The sequence below is a fragment of the Oncorhynchus nerka genome, linkage group LG26 (genome assembly GCF_034236695.1).
Source record: "Oncorhynchus nerka isolate Pitt River linkage group LG26, Oner_Uvic_2.0, whole genome shotgun sequence".
Lineage (NCBI taxonomy): Eukaryota > Metazoa > Chordata > Actinopteri > Salmoniformes > Salmonidae > Oncorhynchus > Oncorhynchus nerka.
This window is the reverse complement of record NC_088421.1, coordinates 18,824,848-18,851,885: the sequence shown is the minus strand read 5'-3', so window position 1 is coordinate 18,851,885 and position 27,038 is coordinate 18,824,848. Positions and strand designations below refer to the sequence as shown.

At 44.5% G+C, this 27,038-nt stretch overlaps 2 protein-coding genes across 2 annotated transcripts; both read left to right on the top strand.

The window, feature by feature from the left end:
- The first annotated feature begins 975 nt into the window (after nucleotides 1-975).
- Nucleotides 976-8,858, top strand: LOC115110603 (riboflavin-binding protein-like). The gene is made up of 6 exons (XM_029636404.2): nucleotides 976-1,139; nucleotides 1,886-2,093; nucleotides 2,258-2,351; nucleotides 2,577-2,705; nucleotides 2,835-2,931; nucleotides 7,210-8,858. Exons 2-6 carry the CDS (start codon nucleotides 1,931-1,933, stop codon nucleotides 7,573-7,575), a joined length of 849 nt encoding a protein of 282 aa, XP_029492264.2. The 5' UTR covers nucleotides 976-1,139; nucleotides 1,886-1,930; the 3' UTR covers nucleotides 7,576-8,858.
- An 8,502-nt stretch (nucleotides 8,859-17,360) lies between these two features.
- Nucleotides 17,361-24,710, top strand: LOC115109918 (peroxiredoxin-2-like). Its single transcript, XM_029635167.2, has 5 exons — nucleotides 17,361-17,662; nucleotides 17,860-18,008; nucleotides 18,459-18,581; nucleotides 24,164-24,294; nucleotides 24,551-24,710. Exons 1-5 carry the CDS (start codon nucleotides 17,522-17,524, stop codon nucleotides 24,634-24,636), a joined length of 630 nt encoding a protein of 209 aa, XP_029491027.1. The 5' UTR covers nucleotides 17,361-17,521; the 3' UTR covers nucleotides 24,637-24,710.
- The last annotated feature ends 2,328 nt before the right edge of the window (nucleotides 24,711-27,038 follow it).

Here is a 27,038-nt window from a genome sequence, read left to right as displayed (position 1 = left end):
TATGTGTTATTGCTCCATGAAGCTCCATCCATTTCTTCTATGAATACACTTGACCTCAATACTGTACAATGGACTTATATAAGACTCAAGGTATTGCACACCAATGCTACCAAACCCAATAATGTCAATGGATCAGAATGTCATTATCTCATTGTCATATCTTATTGTTATATAATTTCAGGTTCTTGGTTTTAGGCAATCGTATCTAGGCCACAAGGAACTCCATCTGCTGTGAAGAGGCCAAAAGGCTAGTGACGACACAGGGAGTCTGGGGCAGGGATTAGTTGGCACCCTGGGTCTGAGGGGGTGAGAGATTACAGGACAGGATGAGCACTGGGCAAAGTGTCTGTTCGGATCTCTATTTTCACCAACATACAGTAGGTCACACAGGCCCAAACATCAAAACATTGAAACAAATGTATGGCTCATTGCAAAAATAAATGGAGTGCGGATTTTGCTGCAAGTGGCAGATTGAAGTTATTTGTGGGGCAATGGTTGTCAGAAGGGAGATGTATTCCAATGCTCTCAGCATATCATACAGTATCAAATCTCATCCTTCACACAAAGCCCTGACCTCTGGGTTTGTGGGAGGAAGGGAGGACAGGTGACTCAGCACTTGTGGAGGATGCACTTATACCAAGGATAACGCCGCGCCAACATGTTCATATAGGACCCAATCAATTTGATGAATCCAATGACAACCATATTCTGGTGTTTTTCAGTAACTGGTGTTTGATACAGAATGACAGTACGTTTGATACAGAATGACACTACCTGGACATAATATGCTCAGGCCAAATCATATTACATGGTACAATACTGGATGGGAATACCTCCACACATATCTTTCTAATATATATGATAGAAATTGGTGTGTGTGTGTGTGTGTGTGTGTGATATGGATTACCAGCAAGCAGGAGGTCGGAGGAGGTGGGGGAGGTGGCCAGGGGCTTAGAGGTCCTTCAGTTAAACCAGTGAGAAACTGTCGTGCTGCCCCTGGGAAGAAGTGATCATAACAAGCAGTCAGCTCGGAGGAAGAGCTGCGTAGAGTGCTGATTCGACGACGATTCCAAAGCTGAGGAGACACGTCGCACAAGACCAAGCAGAATCAAAAGGAAAACGGTTTCTCCCACCGACAGGTAGGCTAAGGCAGGCGAGGAGTAAAGTATTTTTGTCGATAGTGGAAAATAAACATATGGACACAGATTGCAAACTACGCAGTTGGGATGTTGTGGTGTTAAATCTTGCCATTGCCGTTATTTTGTTTAAAGCTAATCAAACATGGTTTTACAGTAGCCTATCTTTGCATTTGTTCAAATCTTAATTATTTTGTTGTGAAATTATTAGTTGATAGTTGAGTTTGTCAGGTATGGTCATCGTTTTACTGAAAGAAAGTCAGTCATTTGTAGGTTTGTAGCTGATAGCCTACACACAGACGACCTACAATAAGTATCCTACATTGTTATACATCTAACAACGCGATTCGTAAACTCTGAAATGTGTTAAACATGTCTGTAACTCATGTTCTATAAAATAGTTAAATGGAAGTTCATAAGAAAATACCATATTTAGGATTTAATCAGGTTTTGTTATGCATGCCTAGCGTTATCCAATGGCTAGATAGGCTATAGCTTAATATTTCACAGGCTGTGTCATACATCACACCAATCCTTGAACCTCCTTAATTAGGCTAGATGCTCCACGGCACGTCATTGAATTCAAACTATGTTATGGACAGACTACAGAGTTTTTGATCAGTGGTGGTTGATCTTACTCCTTTTTGAGGGAAACATTCTCTTTAGTGCTATAGGCAATAGGGAAACATTCAAATGTCACATATTGTATGGTTCACTGAACCCGCTTGTCTCCCGCTCCGCTGTCCAAGGTCCTGATTATAGCCGGCTAGCTGAACGTATCGCAGGTTGAAGAAATGGCTATCACGTCAAACTCCCTGCCATTGGTCTGTGCATATTTAGCGGCTACCCTGATTGGTCGCATTTTGTGTTTGGAGGGGGCGTGTCTACAGGACGGTAGACAGAAGACCACGCCCAGCCAGGAACCTCACCTGAAAGAGTGCACAATCTATGCAGAGAGTGAGTGAGAGCACTGTGCTTTTTAAAGACAACAACATGCATCGTCAAACCATGATAAAGAGAGAAAACTGCTGTTGGAAGTTTGCTATCTAAATCCTCAATCCTCCTATGAGATGAGGTGTCTCCCCATGGTCATAATCTATCCATATTTGTTCTCTCATCAGATGCATGTTGTTCAGAGGATGACATCCAGGATCTTAATCCCATGACCAGTGAGAAGAACAGCCCCTGGGACAAGTGTGGGAAACTGAGCCCGAAGTAAGTCTGCGATTTACAGCGGCCTTTGATCATGACTAGCTGATATAACCAATATTTTCAATCTATCACATCAAAGCCAATAGCCAACAGAGACAAAACCATTGCACTGCTGGAGCAAAGAGAGAGTTACATGCTGTGGTATACCCCTCTCTCTCTCTCTCTCTCTCTCTCTCTCTCTCTCTCTCTCTCTCTCTCTCTCTCTCTCTCATCCTTCTCTATGACCAGGTGTGAGGACTTCCTGAAGCGTGTGACCTGTTTCTACCGTTGTTCCCCTGATGCAGCCCGCTGGCCACACTCTCACCTCCAGTCCTCCATGCAGGCCGTGCCACTGTGCCACAGCTTCTGCCGTGACTGGTGAGCTCACTACAATAATCTAGGGTCCCCAATGTAAACTGTACTGAAGGCTCTGCGCTAATCACATCATCCAGCAGTATCAAATGTTGATCTGTCATCTGGTCATTGCAACATAACATTTTTCTTCAGGTATGAGGCCTGCCGGATGGACATGACATGTGCTCGTAACTGGGCCAGAGACCCCAGAGGACAGAACTGCACTGGGAACTGTGTGCCGTATCAGCAGGTAGGCTGTTGATTGGATGGGCAGCAGCCAGTCTATTCGGAGGGAGCCATGTTGAGTTGGCTGTAATGCTGTGTTGAGCTGTATTTTAACCTTGCTATAAATATATATGTATTTTTTTTAAAGAGATATTTAGACTCAACGATTCGTTTCTTTGAGGAAGTTAAGAACCATCCTTGTCTCTTTCTCCAGCTGTGTCTCTTATGATAGAGCTGTAGGAAGATAGAGAAACCTGGCATGCAAGGACACCTGGCATAGCAAAGAATCATGGTAGTATAGCTGAGTCAGTGTTAGTTGTACTGGTACTGTTGGTCTCAGTGGTCAGTGAGGGGTTAAGGACACAAAGCCTGGCTCAGTGGAATAAAGGAGGGGCTCTGCCAGGGGCGGACTGGGACCAGAAATTGGCCCTGGCATTTCTAACAAACCTGCCAATTTCTTTCCTTGAGGGCCCCACACTGGCCCATTTTGTTTTTAACTTTGAGGCCCCCACACTGGCCCATTTCTTTCCTTGAGGCCCCCATTATTAGCCAGATAATTATTATTTTGCCCCAAAAAAATCCAAGTTAGACAGGCCCAATGTGATAAAAAAAATGGTCCAGCCTATCTGGCATTTGTTCAGAATGCCAGATGGCCAGTCCGCCCCTGGACTCTGCTCTGTACTGCTCCGCTGGACAGAGGAGGATATAAAAAGAGGCAGAGTCACCCAGGGCTTGTGCACAGCTGGGACCAACTGTGAACCTCCCAGTCACACACAAACATGCATGCACACCAGAGGAGGCTGATGGGAGGAGATGTAAGGGGACGTGCTCATTGTAATGGCTGTATTGGAATGAATGGAATGGTATCAAACACATGAAAAAATAATGGTTTCATTGATTCCATTCCAGCCATTACACTGAGCCCATCCTCCTATAGCTCCCCACACCATCTCCCTCTGACACACACACACACATAATCAGTGGTTGGATGTGATGATGAGAGGTGACATGAGTGTGTGTATGTTTATGTGGAAGAGGCAGGTCAGGGAACCACAAATATACCAAATAAAAACGTAATTATTGTGAGGCCATTCAATTAAAGTTAAGCTGTTCTGAATATGAGGGTCCTGCTATACGGAGACCTCCAAAAGACCCCAAAAGGAGGAGTCAGAATGTTTGAACAAAACAACTCACATCTAATAGAAATATTGTTAACACAATAAAAATATGTTCACAGATTTATGCTATTCATTAGTTTGACCCTTTGCTTAAGAGCAACTGACTCAATGGAACTCAAATGAGGTTGGAAGCAAGTTGTGTCCAGGCATTTTAATGACGGCTCTTTTAATGATCTTCAGCTGTTCAAAAAACAATTATTTTAACAAAGATAGTAAACAGGTTTGAGGTAAACAGTTTGTAGGTTAGAATGGAATGTTCAGTTTGATTCCTCATCAGACAAAGGAATTGGGAATCTAACTGCACCTCAGCCATTCACATGTCCTCTCTTATCGAGCTGACAATGCCTCAGTCTGCCTCAGGGCCACTGTACACAGCACAGGCAGGCTGCAAATAAATACACGGAAACACACACACTTGCACGTTGGCTACTGCACTCACATATAGGCTACACACACACACAAACAAACACATGCACATTCTGTACTCACATATAGGCTACACACACACACAAACACATGCACATACTGCATTCCCACATAAGCTAGACACACACAAAAACATTTGTACATGCACACACAATACTGCACACACACACTTACAAACCATCAAAACGTCCCCCTGGCCCTTCTCCCAGGATCCTCTCTGGCTTTCTCTATCAATGTCTGTAAGCTCTGCTGGCTCCTCTCCATCGCCTCACTGGCCACAGAAATGTTCTGTGGCTTCTTAACATCATCAACAAGGAAACCGACACTCTCTTCACGCTCTCCACTCAAACACTGGTTCTGAAGTGGGCAATGACTCTGCACTAACATGCCCACAGACTGGCAAGCCTGTGTTGCGATAACAGCAGGTTGACGTTTATTGGGATGAATCTTCTCCTTAAGGCAGAACTGAGCGATTTCCTCTAGATCCAGCCAACAGCAAAGTAAAAAATATTGTATATATTGTAAAACTTAATGAAAACAAATGTAAGGTTAGGGTTAGGCACTAGGGTTGGGCACATGACCATGGCTGCCCCAGGAGAGGAGGCTAGTAATAAGACCAGCTAGTAGCTATCTGCTGCACAGCAACAGCGCTGTCCTTCTAACACAGTCAATATAGCAGTGCTTCCTAAATGTTCTGAGTGACTTATTGACTTCTTATCCCTCAGACAGACAGGATGAGAGAGGGGGAGAGGAGAGAGTGGAGGGAGGAGAGGGGGAGAGGAGAGGGGGAGGGAGGAGATAGGATAGGGGAGGGAGGAGAGAGGGGAGAGGAGATGTGGGAGGGAGGAGAGAGAAGAGGGGAGGGAGGAGAGAGGAGAGAGGGGGAGAGGAGAGAGGGGGAGGGAGGAGAGAGAAGAGGGGGAAGGAGGAGAGAGGGAGGGAGGAGAGGGGGAGGGGGAGGGAGGAGAGAGGAGAGGGAGGAGAGAGGAGAGTTGTAAAGGGAGCACTTCTTACAAAGTGGTGATGACTCACTCCCCAGAGAATCAGAGCTTACAGATATAGGATCTTAATTTGACCTATAATGTCACAGCAAAATAATCATTCAGCAACAGGATTTAAATGCTTAGTCCATAATGTAGCTGGAGCTGTGGTTAAGCTATTATCTGGCCAAAAGTAGGCTACATGAAAAGTGTAATACCGTTAATATAATTGTGTGTTAGAATGGGTTATCAGTTCATTTAAATAAGAAAGCTCATCTGCATTCAAATCAAATCGAATGTATTTATATAGCCCTTCTTACATCAGCTGATATCTCAAAGTGCTGTACAGAAACCCAGCCTAAAACCCCAAACAGCAAGCAATGCAGGTGTAGAAGCACGGTGGCTAAGAAAAACTCCCTAGAAAGGCCAAAACCTAGGAAGAAACCTAGAGAGGAACCAGGCTATGAGGGGTGGCCAGTCCTCCTCTGGCTGTGCCGGGTGGAGATTATAATAGAACATGGCCAAGATGTTCAAATGTTCACAGTAGTTGTCGAGGGTGCAGCAAGTCAGCACCTCAAGAGTAAATGTCAGTTTGCTTTTCATAGCCGATCATTAAGAGTATCTCTTCCGCTCCTGCTGTCTCTAGAGAGTTGAAAACAGCAGGTCTATAATCACAGTAGTTGTCGAGGGTGCAGCAAGACAGCACCTCAGGAGTAAATGTCAGTTTGCTTTTCATAGCCGATCATTAAGAGTATCTCTACCGCTCCTGCTGTCTCTAGCGAGTTGAAAACAGCAGGTCTGGGACAGGTAGCACGTCCGGTGAACAGGTCAGGGTTCCATAGCCGCAGGCAGAACAGTTGAAACTGGAGCAGCAGCACGGCCAGGTGGACTGGGGACAGCAAGGAGTCAACATGCCAGGTAGTCCTGAGGCATGGTCCTAGGGCTCAGATCCTCCGAGAGAGAGAATTAGAGAGAGCATACTTAAATTCACACAGGACACCGGATAAGACAGGAGAAATACTCCAGATATAACAAACTGACCCTAGCCCCCCGACACATAAACTACTGCAGCATAAATACTGGCGGCTGAGACAGGAGGGGTCAGGAGACACTGTGGCCCCATCCGATGATAGGGGGAGGGAGGGCCAGGGCCAAACAGGAAGGGAAAAAAAACACCCACTTTGCCAAAGCACAGCCCCCACCGCTTGCGGTGCAGGAAAACTCTCAGCAAAAAAAGAGTGATCAAATTAAGATCCTACATCTGTAAATGTGTAGACCCGCGGTGTCTACCATTCTACTAATAAGCTTTTCCAATATCAAGCTTTTCTGAGAAATGTAGGCTTAGACTTCATTATGTTTTGTTTTGGCCCTAAAAACTGAATTTGGATTAAAGTGAAGAAGAAAACATATTTATTTCCCTCAATCAGCTGGCTTTTAGATGACAGATGAAGCATGACCTTGTGTGCTGGTCCCCCGTGTCTCCAAAAGCCTTTCTCTGTATGATGAGGGCACTAATGGATGGGTGAGTGAGAGGTGGGAGTGGCAGGTGCTGCCTGGCAAATGCTTTGTTTTTTCAGAAAAGGTACATCTTTGTGTAATCAATTTTCCCAATTAAAATGAGTGCCTTAATCAGAGGTATACAACACACAGAGAAGATAAGGGTCATATTGAATCTAATGTCAAACTACACCTCCAATGATTTGCTCTTTGCTACCACAGATGTACCAGCACGGCCGGGACCTGTGTGAGAGCCTGTGGGGGGACGCCTTCATGACGGTGGAGGATGAGGAGGAGGAACGGGAGGGGGGTGAGGGTATTAGCAATGGTAATGGTGGACGTCCCTGTGGATGCCTGACCCTCAGCCCCTCGGACAGGGAGGTGATCTCTGCCCTCAGGGCCCTGGAGGAAGACCCAGAGGAGCTGGACACCACCAAGAGTGGCTTGCCTCAGTACCGTGCCCCCTGCCACAAGCAGCCCAAGACCAAGTCTGCCACACTGCCCCTGCAGGTGCGGAGGAGCAACACTGTGATGCGGAAACGCTCGATCGTGGTGGATGATGTGGAGGGTAGTGGGAGTGGGCTGTAGATGAACTGACAGAATCTGATCTCTGAATCTGTAGCTCTGTCCCCAAGCTGGGGTTGTCATATATTGCTTCTATAACTAACCTTACCTCACATACTGTACCTCTCATCATTACGCACCATTATAACCCATCAATCAAATGTTGCTTAGAGACGCACCATATTTTGAAGTAATAACAAACATATAAATCATTATGACATGACATGCCCTTAACACTGTGTAAATAATGTACGAATAGTGACATTGACCGTAACATTATTCTGAAAGGTTAAACAATCAACAGCTACAATCAAAGTGTATGACATCATGTTGTATTACAGTCTGTTGTTACATGGTACTTGGCCCAGGGACTGCAGTTGAAAATTAGCCGGCTGGCTAAAACTGGCACATTTATACAGTAGTAATGTTGATTAATGTCCACTGTCCCTGTAAAAGTAAATGTAATAAAGTAAAGTAGTTGCTAAAACAGGTGACACCATTCATGATCACCATCAATGTTTGGCATGTAATTGTCAGTCATGTAAGCTGATTATAAACATATGTAGTCTTGCAGCTACATTAGTAGGCCTACAAATGAAAATATCTATCATCTTGTGAGGTGCCTGGGACTGCCTCGGTGCACATCATACTGTAGAGTTGTGTTTACCCATCAGTGGACTGCAGTAGTTTCTAAACTGCAGTTGTGTAACTTTACCATCAGACTAGGCATACAGGAGATATATACATATCCATACTGAAGCGTCCAAAATTCCTCTATTCCTCAATCCTAAACACCTTTTTTTAGACATACCTGTACAACTGTCAACATGCTTGGCATATTTTACTATCGTGATATAACGTAATCTGTTTTCTTGTCATGAAATGTTTGATTAGTGGAGGAGGGAGGTAGGGTGTTTGTGGTGGTGGTGCACAGCCACATCATTAGAGTGGTTGCCATCCTGCAACCATAGGAGTCAGTCAGCTGTTAAAAATGATGAAGTATTTTATATAGCTGGAGGAAGTCTTGAATTTCAGAAAGAGAATCTGCGCAAAGGACAGACTTAGACTGCTGATGTAGAAACATGACTCATGCCCGTAAGGCTTTTGTGTTAGTATGATAATGCATCAGAACTCTATTCAGGCAATGCCATTTAAGATGCTGTGAAGTAGAATTAGAGCCAAACTCTATAGAATGTCTATAGAATGGAGGACCAAAAGGGAACCTGTTTGTCTGAGTGTGACATGAATACCTATTTGGGGTTCTTTTGTTTCTTGACATCCTCAATAAACACTGGATTTCAAAATCATTCCATTGGTATTTTCTATTGTGTTGTTATTAGAGCCATTGCCAGATCAAAATACATAGCAAATATGTGTTCTGTGTTCTCCATATGCAGCACTGTCCAACCGTTTGACCTGTCACCTCAGGATAAAAACGCTGTGTATTTTAAGGAGGATGTCATCACCAAACATGGCCGCAGGGTCAGTCCACCTCTGATGTTCTCACCCGTCCAGCTCAAGCTGGCAGACAGCTTGACAGTTTGATTATGGGAGTGAATAAATATAGTATATGTATTGTTCAAATTACAAAGGCACCACACCACCAGCCTTCAATGTGGTTGTTTTAAAATAATAATGCCCCACTCAAATTAGCACTTATGAGACCACACTGTGTGTGTGTGGGTGTGTGTGTGTTTTTTTTCGGGGCTCCTGAGTGGCGTAGCGGTCTAAGGCACTGCATCTCAGTGCTAGAGGCGTCACTACAGACCCTGGTTCGATTCCAGGATGTATCACAACCGGCCATGATTGGGAGTCCCATAGGGGGGCGCACAATTGGCCCAGCATCGTCCAGTTTTGGCCGGGGTAGACCATCATTGTAAATAAGAATTTGTTCTTAACTGACTTGTCACGTTAAATATTATTATTTGTCAAGTCAAATAAATAAAATGTGTGTGTGTGCACTTGCAGGAGGCTAATACAAACAATACAATAAAGTTGTGTGTCATTATAGTCATATCAATAATACCACAATGTACTACTTGACATTTTCCTGCCTAAAGGATAGACAGCAAAACACAGCCTACTCCACCCTCTCCAAATCTGCTGCCTAAATGATAGACAGCAAAACACAGCCTGCTCCACCCTCTCCAATTCTGCTGCCGAAAGGATAGACAGCAAAACACAGCCTGCTCCACCCTCTCCAATTCTGCTGCCTAAAGGATAGACAGCAAAACACAGCCTGCTCCACCCTCTCCAATTCTGCTGCAGAAAGGATAGACAGCAAAACACAGCCTGCTCCACCCTCTCCAATTCTGCTGCCTAAAGGATAGACAGCAAAACACCGCCTGATCCACCCTCTCCAATTCGGCTGCCTAAAGGATAGACAGCAAAACACAGCCTGCTCCACCCTCTCCAATTCTGCTGCCTAAAGGATAGAGCCCAAAACACAGCCTGCTCCACCCTCTCCAATTCTGCTGCCTAAAGGATAGACAGCAAAACACAGCCTGCTCCACCCTCTCCAATTCTGCTGCCTAAAGGATAGACAGCAATACACAGCCTGCTCCACCCTCTCCAATTATGCTGCCTAAAGGATAGACAGCAAAACACAGCCTGCTCCACCCTCTCCAATTCTGCTGCCTAAAGGATAGACAGCAAAACACAGCCTGCTCCACCCTCTCCAATTCTGCTGCCTAAAGGATAGACAGCAAAACACAGCCTGCTCAACCCTCTCCAATTCTGCTGCCTAAAGGAAAGACAGTAAAACACAGCCTGCTCCACCCTCTCCAATTCTGCTGCCGAAAGGAAAGACAGTAAAACACAGCCTGATCCACCCTCTCCAATTCGGCTGCCTAAAGGATAGACAGCAAAACACAGCCTGCTTAACCCTCTCCAATTCTGCTGCCTAAAGGAAAGACAGTAAAACACAGCCTGCTCAACCCTCTCCAATTCTGTTGCCTAAAGGAAAGACAGTAAAACACAGCCTGCTCCACCCTCTCCAATTCTGCTGCCTAAAGGAAAGACAGTAAAACACAGCCTGCTCCACCCTCTCCAATTCTGCTGCCTAAAGGAAAGACAGCAAAACACAGCCTGCTCCACCCTCTCCAATTCTGCTGCCTAAAGGAAAGACAGTAAAACACAGCCTGATCCACCCTGCCTAAAGGAAAGACAGTAAAACACAGCCTGATCCACCCTCTCCAATTCGGCTGCCTAAAGGATAGACAGCAAAACACAGCCTGCTCAACCCTCTCCAATTCTGCTGCCTAAAGGAAAGACAGTAAAACACAGCCTGCTCCACCCTCTCCAATTCTGCTGCCTAAAGGAAAGACAGTAAAACACAGCCTGATCCACCCTCTCCAATTCTGCTGCCGAAAGGAAAGACAGTAAAACACAGCCTGATCCACCCTCTCCAATTCGGCTGCCTAAAGGATAGACAGCAAAACACAGCCTGCTCAACCCTCTCCAATTCTGCTGCCTAAAGGAAAGACAGTAAAACACAGCCTGCTCAACCCTCTCCAATTCTGTTGCCTAAAGGAAAGACAGTAAAACACAGCCTGCTCCACCCTCTCCAATTCTGCTGCCTAAAGGAAAGACAGTAAAACACAGTCTGCTGCACCCTCTCCAATTCTGCTGCCTAAAGGAAAGACAGCAAAACACAGCCTGCTCCACCCTCTCCAATTCTGCTGCCTAAAGGATAGACAGCAAAACACAGCCTGCTCAACCCTCTCCAATTCTGCTGCCTAAAGGAAAGACAGTAAAACACAGCCTGCTCCACCCTCTCCAATTCTGCTGCCTAAAGGAAAGACAGTAAAACACAGCCTGATCCACCCTCTCCAATTCGGCTGCCTAAAGGATAGACAGCAAAACACAGCCTGCTCAACCCTCTCCAATTCTGCTGCCTAAAGGAAAGACAGTAAAACACAGCCTGCTCCACCCTCTCCAATTCTGCTGCCTAAAGGAAAGACAGTAAAACACAGCCTGATCCACCCTCTCCAATTTGGCTGCCTAAAGGATAGACAGCAAAACACAGCCTGCTCAACCCTCTCCAATTCTGCTGTCTAAAGGAAAGACAGTAAAACACAGCCTGCTCCACCCTCTCCAATTATGCTGCCTAAAGGAAAGACAGTAAAACACAGCCTGATCCACCCTCTCCAATTCGGCTGCCTAAAGGATAGACAGCAAAACACAGCCTGCTCAACCCTCTCCAATTCTGCTGCCTAAAGGAAAGACAGCAAAACACAGCCTGCTCCACCCTCTCCAATTCTGCTGCCTAAAGGATAGACAGCAAAACACAGCCTGCTCAACCCTCTCCAATTCTGCTGCCTAAAGGAAAGACAGTAAAACACAGCCTGCTCCACCCTCTCCAATTCTGCTGCCTAAAGGAAAGACAGTAAACACAGCCTGATCCACCCTCTCCAATTCGGCTGCCTAAAGGATAGACAGCAAAACACAGCCTGCTCCACCCTCTCCAATTCTGCTGCCTAAAGGAAAGACAGTAAAACACAGCCTGCTCCACCCTCTCCAATTCTGCTGCCTAAAGGAAAGACAGTAAAACACAGCCTGATCCACCCTCTCCAATTCGGCTGCCTAAAGGATAGACAGCAAAACACAGCCTGCTCAACCCTCTCCAATTCTGCTGCCTAAAGGAAAGACAGTAAAACACAGCCTGCTCCACCCTCTCCAATTCTGCTGCCTAAAGGAAAGACAGTAAAACACAGCCTGATCCACCCTCTCCAATTCGGCTGCCTAAAGGATAGACAGCAAAACACAGCCTGCTCAACCCTCTCCAATTCTGCTGCCTAAAGGAAAGACAGTAAAACACAGCCTGCTCCACCCTCTCCAATTCTGCTGCTTAAAGGAAAGACAGTAAAACACAGCCTGCTCCACCCACTCCAATTCTCCTGCACATTATAAAGGCACACTCTCATCCCTTCCTTCTTCTGTATAATTCCTAGGATTGATAGATCATGTTTCTGCCCATGTACAGTACATTATAGAGAGATTATAAACAGAATGTACAGGCAACTGCCAAAATAATGGAAATATTTGAGTAAATTAAGTATATTGAAAGCAGGTACTTCCACATAGGTGTGGTACCGGAGTTAATTAAGCATTTAACATTGCACCATCAAATCAAATCATATTGGTCACATACACATGGTTAGCAGATGTTAATGCGAGTGTAGCGAAATGCTTGTGCTTCTGGTTCTGACAGTGCAGTACTATCTAACAATTCCCCAACAACTACCTAATACACACAAATCTAAAGAGAGGAATAACAATATGTACATATAAATATATGGATGAGCAGCACAGGCATGGTGCAGTAGATGGTATAAGGTACAGTATGTACATATGAGATGAGTAATGTAAGATAAGTAAACATTATTAAAGTGGCATCGTTTAAAGTGACTAGTGATCCATTTATTAAAGTGGCCTGTGATATGAGTCTGTATGTATGCAGCAGCCTCACTGAGTTAGTGATTGCTGTTTTTCAGTCTCTCGGTCCTAGCTTTGATGCACCTGTAATGACCTCGCCTTCTGGATGGTAGCGGTGAACAGGCAGTGGCTTGGGTGGTTGTTGTCCTAGATTATCTTTTGGGCCTTCCTGTGACATTGGGTACTGTAGATGTCTTGGAGGGCAGGTAGTTTGCCCTCTGTGATGTGTTGTGCAGACCGCACCACCCTCTGGACAGCCTTGCGGTTGAGGGCGGTGCAGTTGCCGTACCAGGCGATGATACAGCCTGACAGGATGCTCTCGATTGTGCACCAGTAAAGGTTTGTCAGGGTTTTAGGTGACAAGTAACATTTCTTCAGCCTCCTGAGGTTGAAGAGGCGCTGTTGTGCCTTCTTCACCACACTGTCTGTGTGGGTGGACCATTTCAGTTTGTCTGTGATGTGTACGCAGAGGAACTTAACACTTTCCACCTGCTTAGGGTCATGAATAAAAATGTTGGGCACGTCCTTATTTTGTCTACCATAGCTATGACCCCACAGGATGACAATGCCCCTATCCACAGGGCACAAGTGGTCACTGAACGGCATGAAAACTATGTAAACCATATTCCATGGCCGTCACAGTCAATAGATCTCAACCCAATTGAACACTTATGGGAGATTATGGAGTGACGCCTGAGACAGCATGTTCTACCATCATAAACAAAACTCCAAATTATGGAGTTTCTCGTGGAAGAATGGGTTGCATCACTCCAATAGAGTTCCAGACACTTGTAGAATCTATGTCAAGGTGCATTGAAGCTGTTCTTGCTCGTGGTGACCCAACGCCCTATTAAGACACTTTATGTTGGCGGTGTTTCCTTTATTTTGGCAGTTATCTGTAGCTCTATATAATTTTACACAGTGGGTCTTCAGGCTCTGACAGGCCTGTTTTTTCCCCTGTGCGCTTTATTAAAAATATTGTTAGGGGGCAGTGTCATTGAACTCCAGCAGTAGAATACATTGCTCGTCAAATCATTGTTCAAAATCATTAGGCCTGTCTATGCTTTATTTCTTAAAGTCTAAGCCGCTGATACCATGGATCATTTTGCTATTTGATTAAGAATTTGATATTGAATTTGGCCTTTACTACTTTTGTCCATAGAAACAAATTGAATTACACATTCATAAATGGCAACAAAAAAAGACAGTCAAAAAATAAATCATATGGAATAAGGTTTTGAAGTCTCTGTCCTAAAAGTTCAAAGATGAGACACAATAATTGTAACAGAAGACACAATTAACATCTAAATATTATTGGTAACAGAACAAATAACCGAATAATAACTGCAGATGAAATAGTACTGCAATTGAAAATTGTACATCCAATATAGGCTACTGCATGTTAGCAGATACCCATAGACTTACACTAGTTACGCTAGTTAGCATTGGCGTGCGAAACTACCTCTTAACTTCCTTTATTCTGAACACAGAGGCATAAAAATGGTATCCACGAGTTCATTTGACTCTGCCAAAATACCGAAATATGCATTTAAGAGCTAGAATTGATGTTGTACCCTATGTTGTGATTCTCACCAATGTTGTGGTCTTCTCACACTATTCAAACAACACAATTCAATAAATGGCTTATGAAGCTCTCTAAGCCTATAGATCATATAGATTTTTTAAAACAAATAATCTGAACTAAAGACACAGACAATACTGTGCAGCCGTCTTCATCGACCTGGCCACGGCCTTCGACTCCGTCAATCACAGCATTCTTATCGGCAGACTCAACAGCCTTGGTTTCTCAAATGACTGCCTCGCCTGGTTCACCAACTACTTCCCAGATAGAGTTCAGTGTGTCAAATCGGAGGGCCTGTTGTCCGGACCTCTGGCAGTCTCTATGGGGGTGGCACAGGGTTCAGTTCTTAGGCCAACTCTTTTCTCTGTATACATCAATGATGTCACTCTTGCTGCTGGTGATTCTCCGATCCACCTATACGCAGACGACACCATTCGGTATACTTCTGGCCCTTCTTTGGACACTGTGTTAACAAACCTCCAGATGAGCTTCAATGCCATACCACACTCCTTCCATGGCCTCCAACTGCTCTTAAATGCAAGTAAAACTAAATGCATGCTCCTCAACAGATCGCTACCCGCACCTGCCCGCCCGTCTAGCATCACTACTCTGGACGGTTCTGACTTAGAATACTGATAGAGGAAATTATGGTTGAAATGATTAATTATGTATACATTATTGATTAGAACCACTTATTCTAATACTATTATGTTTTGGTATGAAAAGTAAAAGTTATTGGTTAAGCTGTTACTGAAAATGTAAGCAGAACGAATTAATTGTCTGTGCCTCTTGGGCGGTTAAAGGGAGAGAGATGCTGTGGTTTTTCAGACAGATAAGAAATGTCTGGGAGATGTTCCAGACCTAAAACAATGGACTCTTGTTAGAATCGGAGAGAGGGTGGGAAACTGATGATGTCATGTTCAGTTTATAACCTGTGGAAAAATGTGTATGAGTTTAGTACTCTCTGGAATAAAACGCTCTTACCTGGCTTTTAAGACTGGTCTCGATCTACTTCATGCATAATTAATGAACTTACACCTCATTAATGAATTAGAAACAAGTGCGAAATTGGTTTTGGCAATAAAACATAAAGGAATTTAGAATTCCTCTATCAAATACGTGGACGACTACAATTACCTAGGTGTCTGGTTAGACTGTAAACGCTCTTTCCAGACTCACATTAAGAATCTCCAATCTAAAATTAAATCTAGAATCGGCTTCCTATTTCGCAACAAAGCATCCTTCACTCGTGCTGCTAAACAAACCCTCGTAAAACTGACTATCCTACCGGTCCTTGACTTGTTTGTGCGGCACTGACGTTTTCTGGTATTTTTTTATTTCAGCTAATTAAACATGGGACCAACACTTTAAATGTTGCATTCATATTTTTGTTCAATGTAGTTGTAGTTATAGACGTGTTGCGTTCAACGAATCAGCAAGTCGGATTTCCGAGTTTCCTAGTACCGATTAGGATGAGTGTGGCATATCCCCCAAAAGACAGTAACCTACAGTAGGAAGATTGGCAGAAACTACTTCTCCAACAGAAATACCGATCACGCTGGTAGGCGATGTCATGGCGACATTTGCTAGCTAAACTCATGCGCAGAAACCGGGTCTAACGCTCTTCTCGCGCCAAACTGCGCATGTGCATGCCGTCAGTTCAAAGGCACACCTTGGATATAAAGCAGTTTTTGACGAAAATGTAAATGTGTCAGTTCGACACTTTCACGAAGTTCAGGTAATAATATGTTAAACTACATAAGACATTGACTCGAATCTAGTTTGTGCCTTTAGATTTAGAAAATTAACAACTAAGGAAGAACGTTTTAGTTCTCTCATTGACTTCTCAAACCCCGGCCTAGTCTGCGTGGTCATTTTCTCGGAAGTCTCGCGATGTTGTGTGTCTGGGTTTAGAAACTCTGTGATATTCATTTTCCGCGATTGATAACGTCAATCAAATTCTTCACTTACAGAAAGCTGAGTATTCTCGCGGGATTTGCATCTCCTCAGCTTTTAGTTACTGGTCAGTTGTTGATCAACTTTATTACTATGTCCGTGTTCTGACAGCAGTAATGGCCTAGTCTATATGTTGCCACTTAATTGTGCACTTTCTTTGACACAAACTCAGACACTTGTACTATTTCTTCTTACTTGTGTGGCAGTGACCTGAGAAAGTAGCAATAACATAAACCTACACTCTACTGACAGTCAAACGGACACTATTAAACTGCTGACATACTAGCTAGAGTAGGCTACACTGTAGAGAGGGAAATAGATCAGACGGCCTAAATTAGTTTGGTTGTTGGCAATGGGTAAACTGCAGTGTTTTTTATTAGGCTATTGTAGACTACACGTCTGCTACTTTCTTGCTGTGTCATGTGGGGGAAAATCCTCTGCTCACAGGTCCGAGATTATCTATTCAAAGCCTAAAGTAACAATTATAAAAATTTGATGTGAGTTAAAAAATAATACAATAGGATATGATTATAATATCCCTCTGTTATATCATGTTTTAAGTACATTTTTCTCAAGGTCATTATCTGCAGCTTAGAGTTCCCCTTTGGAGCAGTGAGTTCAGTGAACTGTCCTATCGTCGCAGCAATGGGTACTTGAAAACAAGCTTGTGTGCAAATATTATGGTGTCCTTCATTGAGAGGTTGCTGCATGAGGACTTTACAAAGAAACCAATTCCTCACCCTCAAGCATGACTGTGCAGTGTGTCATGTGCTTCGGGCATGTGCTTGAGTGTTTTGAGGCAGACAATAGTGTTGTCAAAGATTCCTGACTCTCAACAACAGGTTTTCATGTCTCAAGAAATCCAAATGTCAGCTTTCTTAGTCGAGACACACTTTCATTTTTTGTCAGTGTGGCTAGGCTTATAGTACTCAAACATGAATTTTACTTTAAGCTCAATGAATGCCCTTCTCAAAATATTAAGTATATTGGCCTGTAATGCCGCTAACCAAGGTTTTCCACTCTGATTCACGTCAGGTGAATCACAGTGGCCAGCCAGCCCCAGAGTTCACTGCTACAGCCGTAGTGGACGGACAGTTCAAAGAGGTCAAGCTGTCCTACTACAGAGGCTTCACTTTGGTGTGAAATCAACTACACACAAACACAAAAAGTACATTCAAACTCAACATTTCTCAGACTTAAATCATTGCTTAGCTATACACATCCCATGCTGTTGAGGTTAAGTCATGGAAGCAGATTTTTAACTATTAGGCAAATTCCCATAACCCGTATGCAATACTTTTGAAATCCCTTTTGTCTTTTCTCCCTACGGGAAGTATGTGGTGCTGTTTTTCTACCTGCTGGACTTCACCTTTGTTTGCCCCACTGAGATTGTGACCTTCAGAGAACGTGCTGAGGAGTTCAGGAAGAGTGACTGTGAGGTCCTGGCAGCCTCTACAGACTCCCACTTCAATCACCTGGCCTGGTGAGACCTATACTAGGGTCATATATGGAAAATACTGATATAGGAAAACAAACCAGAATCTTATCCTCTACTGTCCTTCTGTATAATCTATGTTTTTATTTAATTATTTTGCATATTGCTGCATATATCTAACTTAATACTCCAACTTGTGGCTATTGTTAGGTAATCATTTTCATGTTTGTGAAGAGGAATCCAGGAAGTAAATGCACTAGGCTGCATAGGGTCCTGAAGCCCCACCCTGCCCAGAGTTAAGCTTCTCCTGTCAGCCTGTGTAGCTGTGATAAGACCCTGGAAGACTGACTGAGTCGGTTTTCAGCTCCAGATACACAGCAGATGTGTAGCGGCCACTGTTCAAGTCATCAATAATCATGCAGGCGTGCAGTGCATTTGCCTACATCCTGTATTTATTGTGTGTGTAATAGTGATTCTCTCTCTCCCCCTCCTGTGCAGGATCAACACAGAAAAGAAACAGGGAGGTCTGGGCCCTATGAAGATCCCTCTGCTGGCTGACCCCACCCAGGCCATCTCCAGGGACTACGGAGTGCTGAAGGAGGATGAGGGCATAGCCTACAGGTCTGTTACCAAGCTCTGGGACAAGTCTTATAATCCTATTCTCTCTCTCTCTCTCACTCAGAGCTGTCCATTTCCTGACCTTTATACAGTGCTCAACCCTTTACCTGTTCTAACCTTCCTCCCTACTGTCGTGTCTTTGGCTATGCCGGATTAAGTGATATGACATGCTATTCTATAAAATAATTTATCCGTAATGAATATTACATGATTGAGCTAATCATGTAAATGTAATTAACTAGAGAGTCGGGCACCACAAAATAATATTTATAGAGCTGTTATCTTCCGAATAAACTCTTAAAGACCTAGTAATATTTTACATCAATAGCAGTCAATATTAATCGTCATCTTAATTCAGTCTCATCTGAAAGTTGTAAATTCTTGGTTATCTGCACGAACCCTGGCTAACAAGTTGAACCAGCAATACAACATTGGGTTTAATTATTTATTTACTAAATACCTAACTAATCACACAGAATTACACATAATTAAATCATAACTTGATTACAAATTACGCCATAAAGGAAAACGTCCCTAACGGGCGGAACATACAGTATATGACAGCTTGTTACACAAAAGAAAAGGGGCTTGGTTTGAGTGAAAGAGCAGGAAGACTGAGGAAGAAAGGGCGAAGCTGTGCTATCGTAAATACAGTATCTTATGCATTCTAAATGACCGCCCATTTGGAAAAGGAAAATGCAATAAATATTTACTCTGAGCTGGGGTTCGGTAGGTTGGTGGTAGATGGAAGGCCGTGTTGCCCAACCGAGTCCTTCGTCCTTTGAAGAATGTCTCTGCTGTTAAATTGAATCCGTTGTAGTAACGTTGTTGTGGGGTAGACAGGATACTCTGTCTGTTTCCTCCTAACCCTCGTTTGCAGCGGCTGTTGCTAACTCAACGGCTAGGAGGTATCACTTCTGTAGTGAATAAGAGTTCAAAGTTCATACCATTCGCAACCAAAGCTCACGCTGATGTTGGCTTCATTCTGTAGTTATTATCTTAACCATTCCGACATCGGACCGTCGTCCTCACATCCTCGGAACAGGAGGTTATATTGTCGTCAAGGCTTTATATAGGAAGGAAGAGGAGGGCGTGTCTGAAAAGTTTTATAGCCCATGTCCCTTACATTTACATTTACATTTAAGTCATTTAGCAGACGCTCTTATCCAGAGCGACTTACAAATTGGTGCGTTCACCTTATGACATCCAGTGGAACAGCCACTTTACAATAGTGCATCTAAGTCTTTTAAGGGGGTGAGAAGGATTACTTTATCCTATCCTAGGTATTCCTTAAAGAGGTGGGGTTTCAGGTGTCTCCGGAAGGTGGTGATTGACTCCGCTGTCCTGGCGTCGTGAGGGAGTTTGTTCCACCATTGGGGGGCCAGAGCAGCGAACAGTTTTGACTGGGCTGAGCGGGAACTGAACTTCCTCAGTGGTAGGGAGGCGAGCAGGCCAGAGGTGGATGAACGCAGTGCCCTTGTTTGGGTGTAGGGCCTGATCAGAGCCTGGAGGTACTGAGGTGCCGTTCCCCTCACAGCTCCGTAGGCAAGCACCATGGTCTTGTAGCGGATGCGAGCTTCAACTGGAAGCCAGTGGAGGGAGCGGAGGAGCGGGGTGACGTGAGAGAACTTGGGAAGGTTGAACACCAGACGGGCTACGGCGTTCTGGATGAGTTGTAGGGGTTTAATGGCACAGGCAGGGAGCCCAGCCAACAGCGAGTTGCAGTAATCCAGACGGGAGATGACAAGTGCCTGGATTAGGACCTGCGCCGCTTCCTGTGTGAGGCAGGGTCGTACTCTGCAGATGTTGTAGAGCATGAACCTACAGGAACGGGCCACCGCCTTGATGTTAGCTGAGAACGACAGGGTGTTGTCCAGGATCACGCCAAGGTTCTTAGCGCTCTGGGAGGAGGACACAATGGAGTTGTCAACCGTGATGGCGAGATCATGGAACGGGCAGTCCTTCCCGGGAGGAAGAGCAGCTCCGTCTTGCCGAGGTTCAGCTTGAGGTGGTGATCCGTCATCCACACTGATATGTCTGCCAGACATGCAGAGATGCGATTCGCCACCTGGTCATCAGAAGGGGGAAAGGAGAAGATTAATTGTGTGTCGTCTGCATAGCAATGATAGGAGAGACCATGTGAGGTTATGACAGAGCCAAGTGACTTGGTGTATAGCGAGAATAGGAGAGGGCCTAGAACAGAGCCCTGGGGGACGCCAGTGGTGAGAGCGCGTGGTGAGGAGACAGATTCTCGCCACGCCACCTGGTAGGAGCGACCTGTCAGGTAGGACGCAATCCAAGCGTGGGCCGCGCCGGAGATGCCCAACTCGGAGAGGGTGGAGAGGAGGATCTGATGGTTCACAGTATCCAAGGCAGCCGATAGGTCTAGAAGGATGAGAGCAGAGGAGAGAGAGTTAGCTTTAGCAGTGCGGAGCGCCTCCGTGATACAGAGAAGAGCAGTCTCAGTTGAATGACTAGTCTTGAAACCTGACTGATTTGGATCAAGAAGGTCATTCTGAGAGAGATAGCGGGAGAGCTGGCCAAGGACGGCACGTTCAAGAGTTTTGGAGAGAAAAGAAAGAAGGGATACTGGTCTGTAGTTGTTGACATCGGAGGGATCGAGTGTAGGTTTTTTCAGAAGGGGTGCAACTCTCGCTCTCTTGAAGACGGAAGGGACGTAGCCAGCGGTCAGGGATGAGTTGATGAGCGAGGTGAGGTAAGGGAGAAGGTCTCCGGAAATGGTCTGGAGAAGAGAGGAGGGGATAGGGTCAAGCGGGCAGGTTGTTGGGCGGCCGGCCATCACAAGACGCGAGATTTCATCTGGAGAGAGAGGGAGAAAGAGGTCAGAGCACAGGGTAGGGCAGTGTGAGCAGAACCAGCGGTGTCGTTTGACTTAGCAAACGAGGATCGGATGTCGTCGACCTTCTTTTCAAAATGGTTGACGAAGTCATCTGCAGAGAGGCAGGAGGGGGGGGGGGAGGAGGATTCAGGAGGGAGGAGAAGGTGGCAAAGAGCTTCCTAGGGTTAGAGGCAGATGCTTGGAATTTAGAGTGGAAGAAAGTGGCTTTAGCAGCAGAGACAGAAGAGGAAAATGTAGAGAGGAGGGAGTGAAAGGATGCCAGGTCCGCAGGGAGGCGAGTTTTCCTCCATTTCCGCTCGGCTGCCCGGAGCCTTGTTCTGTGAGCTCGCAATGAGTCGTCGAGCCACGGAGCGGGAGGGGAGGACCGAGCCGGCCTGGAGGATAGGGGACATAGAGAGTCAAAGGATGCAGAAAGGGAGGAGAGGAGGGTTGAGGAGGCAGAATCAGGAGATAGGTTGGAGAAGGTTTGAGCAGAGGGAAGAGATGATAGGATGGAAGAGGAGAGAGTAGCGGGGGAGAGAGAGCGAAGGTTGGGACGGCGCGATACCATCCGAGTAGGGGCAGTGTGGGAAGTGTTGGATGAGAGCGAGAGGGAAAAGGATACAAGGTAGTGGTCGGAGACTTGGAGGGGAGTTGCAATGAGGTTAGTGGAAGAACAGCATCTAGTAAAGATGAGGTCGAGCGTATTGCCTGCCTTGTGAGTAGGTGGGGAAGGTGAGAGGGTGAGGTCAAAAGAGGAGAGGAGTGGAAAGAAGGAGGCAGAGAGGAATGAGTCAAAGGTAGACGTGGGGAGGTTAAAGTCGCCCAGCACTGTGAGAGGTGAGCCAACCTCAGGAAAGGAGCTTATCAAGGCATCAAGCTCATTGATGAACTCTCCGAGGGAACCTGGAGGGCGATAAATGATAAGGATGTTAAGCTTGAAAGGGCTGGTAACTGTGACAGCATGGAATTCAAAGGAGGCGATAGACAGATGGGTAAGGGGAGAAAGAGAGAATGACCACTTGGGAGAGTTGAGGATCCCGGTGCCACCACCCCGCTGACCAGAAGCTCTCGGGGTGTGCGAGAACACGTGGGCGGACGAAGAGAGAGCAGTAGGAGTAGCAGTGTTATCTGTGGTGATCCATGTTTCCGTCAGTGCCAAGAAGTCGAGGGACTGGAGGGAGGCATAGGCTGAGATGAACTCTGCCTTGTTGGCCGCAGATCGGCAGTTCCAGAGGCTACCGGAGACCTGGAACTCCACGTGGGTCGTGTGCGCTGGGACCACCAGATTAGGGTGGCCGCGGCCACGCGGTGTGGAGCGTTTGTATGGTCTGTGCAGAGAGGAGAGAACAGGGATAGACAGACACATAGTTGACAGGCTACAGAAGAGGCTACGCTAATGCAAAGGAGATTGGAATGACAAGTGGACTACACGTCTCGAATGTTCAGAAAGTTAAGCTTACGTAGCAAGAATCTTATTGACTAAAATGATTAAAATGATACAGTACTGCTGAAGTAGGCTAGCTGGCAGTGGCTGCGTTGTTGACTTTGTAGGCTAGCTGGCAGTGGCTGCGTTGTTGACACTACACTAATCAAGTCGTTCCGTTGAGTGTGATAGTTTCCACAGTGCTGCTCTTCGGGGGCTAGCTGGCTAGCTAGCAGTGTTGATTACGTTACGTTGCGTTAAAAGAACGACAATAGCTGGCTAGCTAACCTAGAAAATCGCTCTAGACTACACAATTCTCTTTGATACAAAGACGGCTATGTAGCTAGCTATGTAGCTAGCTACGAACAAACAAATCAAACCGTTGTACTGTAATGAAATGAAATGAAAATGTGATACTACCTGTGGAGCGAAGCGGAATGCGACCGGGTTGTTGAGTGAGGAAGTTCTATTCGGCAGACGTTGGCTAGCTGTTGGCTAGCTAGTAGTGTCTCCTACGTTAAGGACGACAAATAGCTGGCTAGCTAACCTCGGTAAATTAAGATAATCACTCTAAGACTACACACTCTAAACTACACAATTATCTTGGATACGAAGACAGCAAAGACAGCAAAGACAACTGGTAGACGGTGGACGTTAGCTAGCTGGCTAGCTGGCTAGCTGCTGGGCAGATAGCAGTGTAGACTACGTTAGGACGACGAAATACGATGATTACGCAATTATCTTTGATACAAAGACGGCTATGTAGCTAGCTAAGGAGAAATTGCTAAGATTAGACAAATCAAACCGTTGTGCTATAGTGAAATGTAATGAAATGTAATGAAAAGTTATACTACCTGCGAGCCGAGGTGCGAGTGGTATACAGGGGCGGGCCACTGATTGAGCCGAGCCCTACCTTATGAAAACCTAAATCTCACATAGAAGCTAAAATCACATTTCATCCCATCACGAATCATTTAATATTCAAACGTTTAAATTGAACAACAATTCCATGTGAATCCGATAACTCTGATGTGTAGACTTTCCACTGTAGAGTTTATGTCATCTTATCATTGATGAGAATGTCTCAGATGACAACCGAACTGACATCATATTCATTGAGTACCACTGCATATGTTCAATTGGTCGGATTACCAGAATATAGTTAATTTCCCCCCACCTTCTGATGTTCCCAGAATCTCTATGTTAACCAAGGGTTTTGCAAATGTAACATCAGTAGGGTAGAGAGAGGAAAAGGGGGGGGGGGTATTTATGACTGTCATAAACCTACCCCCAGGCCAACGTCATGACACTACTGTCCAGAGGTCTGTTTGTGATTGGTGACAAGGAGATCCTGAGGCAGATCCCCATCAATGACCTGCCAGTAGCGTGCTCTGTGGATGAGACACTGTGCCTGGTGCAGGCCTTCCAGCACACTGACAAGTTTGGAGAGGTTAAGAGGAGGAGGGGACAGAGAGCAGGTTGGGGATTTAGAGTAGCATGTGCTGACATCTCAGGACATGGCAGGAGACTCATATCGTTAGGCACCAATAGAACTCCATTGTATGCACTCTAGTGCTACTTGACCTCTAGCCCCTCTTCACCTCAGTTCCTATTCTTATTAGAATATACAGTACATTTAGTGAGCAAATGTGTTTGATATACACTGTATGGTCACAGGGCAGATGTGTGACTTGTTTCTCTTTACATTGTGCCCAGCCGGAAGGAGACCAGGGAGAGACACCATCGTCCCAGACATCCAGAAGAGCAAGGAGTTTTTCTCCAAACAGAACTGATCCATCCACATCTCCGTAGAGGTGCTACGTCTATACAGGGTACTAACTGAGCACTTACTGTTGTTAGCTGGATCGCTGACTGACTGAGTCTGCTGATCGCATTGATTCTGTGTCAACTACACTGTCAGTGGGGATGTGTTTTGTGAGAGTTCTTGAAAATTATATATCATTTGTGTATTAGGCTTGATGTTGATTTCATCACGGGGCTTATTTTACTGCTGTTCTCTAATTATTTTTATTTTTTAACTTATCTAACTTCTACTTAACACATATTTTAATTAAAACTGCATTGTTAGTTAAGGGCTTGTAATTAAGCATTTCACTGTAAGGTAAACATGTTGTATTCGGTGCATGTGACAAATAACATTTGATTTGTTTTGATTACAATTCAAACAGTGCCATGTGAGTATGAACTGGAATGTTAAGAAAAAAAACAGAATTTCTAGCTAAATTGTTTTCTAGTTTTGTTTGTAGTGATGAGGCATTTGGAAGTTGCTTTTGCCTTTTTAAAGAAAATATAGTTTTAAACCAAGTGTTTTATTCAGTACTTTTATATTGGAATATGACATAAACACTTGTATAGAGTTAATAGTAAGCTTTAGTTACTAACCACTAGATGGTGCTATGCACATATTCAACAAGCAATGTCCCTGTTTTTCTGGAACACATTGGTTTTGTATAGGTTTTGTTAATTGATACAATAAAAACAAATTAGTTTTAAAGAGCAACTGCCCCTAAAAACAACTTCTTATTTAGAAAACAGCCTAAGTGGCATCGAGTCATAAACATTCAGTCTGCTGTCTAAATTTAGTATAATGTGTAAATAGGATCATTTTGGTCATAGTCTCATCTAAAACTGAGTTTTGTGGGACTTGTGGTCGTGACTGCATCACAATGTAAATTAAGGTTGGGTTTGTTTCAATCCTGCCCACAGCTGGCAGTACACAAGTAATCATTAATTCGGAGTGCAGCTGGAAGTTACCAGATTGTAATGCCTGTGCTTGGGTTGCCTTTGGATATGCTGTACCAATGGGGCTAGTTAGGGACCATTGCTAAATTACACAATGTACATGGGACAATATGTAAAAAATCCAATAGCTGCAAATGTCAATGACTTAAATACCTCAAACCAACTATAAATTGTAGAAATGATAATACAAAAATGTAAAACACGATGAGAACTAACAGGTGTACAACATGAAAATATTCGCATTTACATTGTGTAATTTATTGACAGTCCGCTAATTGGCAAAATAGTTTGGTTAACTCTTCCCACCTGCGAACACACACACACAAGACACCCACATCAAACCACACCCTGATATCAACTCATGTTTTGAATTCAGTCATGGCCGCTGGCATTTCTTAATTAACCTACGGTAATCTAAAAACGAGGCCAGATCAGGAAGTGTAGTTGCCCTTTTAAAGATTTTATATTGTAATAGATTATAAACATTCTCTATTTTTGAATGACCCCACTTGTTATGACCAAACTGATTCTTGTATCTCCCAGGGTGATAGTGAACCCTGCATGTCTCAGAAGAGGTTATAATCTGATCCCTGTGTTCCAGAGGTCATTCATGGTGAGCTGCACAGTGTACACTGCATATCACCTCCATTCTATTACAACTTAACTTACTCCTCTGGTGACACATGGGACTGAGAAACCAGACATTATGTAGACTCCTACTTATCACAAATTGACTGTCTTTAAAAAATTATGGGATTACCTCCCTCGGTTTGAGATAGATGGAAAAAGTTTGTAGTAGTGTTTTAGATGATTCCCATTGAAGACCCGTGTCGCCTTTTAGTTAGACATTCAGCATGCAAAATCTCATTCAATCTGCATTGTCCTACGTAGGTCTAAATGTCTCGGAAATGAGTTATGTAATTATTGAAAGAAGCTCAGATGGCCATGGTGAGGTGGGAGGAATATGTATGATGCGAGAGAAATGTGGGAGATGGAGCGAGAGAGTGAGGCCCGTAGGAGTGAACGGGGGCTAGAGGGGAGGAAAATAAACCCACCCCAGATCTTCATACGTCATCACTTGCATCACAGATATTCCCACAGACATTGTTGGTTGTGGGCTGTGGTAGCGAGAAGCTGAAATGGGCAGGTTGTGCGTGTGTATTTATACATGTTGTGTAGGCCTATACATAAATAACCATGTTAACACCATGTTTTTATGTATTTCCCCCTTGGTGGGATCTGAGAAATCAAGTATCCAAAAAACATTGTTCCATCTGGCAATGGAACATTTACGTTCCCACCAATGTGTCGAGAAGTGAAAACAATAGAAGAGTACAAGAAATTGGTATGGGAAAGAGAAGTGTTAAATTAGGACACCTTAGCTCTTGACTATCACATTTTAATTATGTATGTGTTATAACAAAATCAAAAT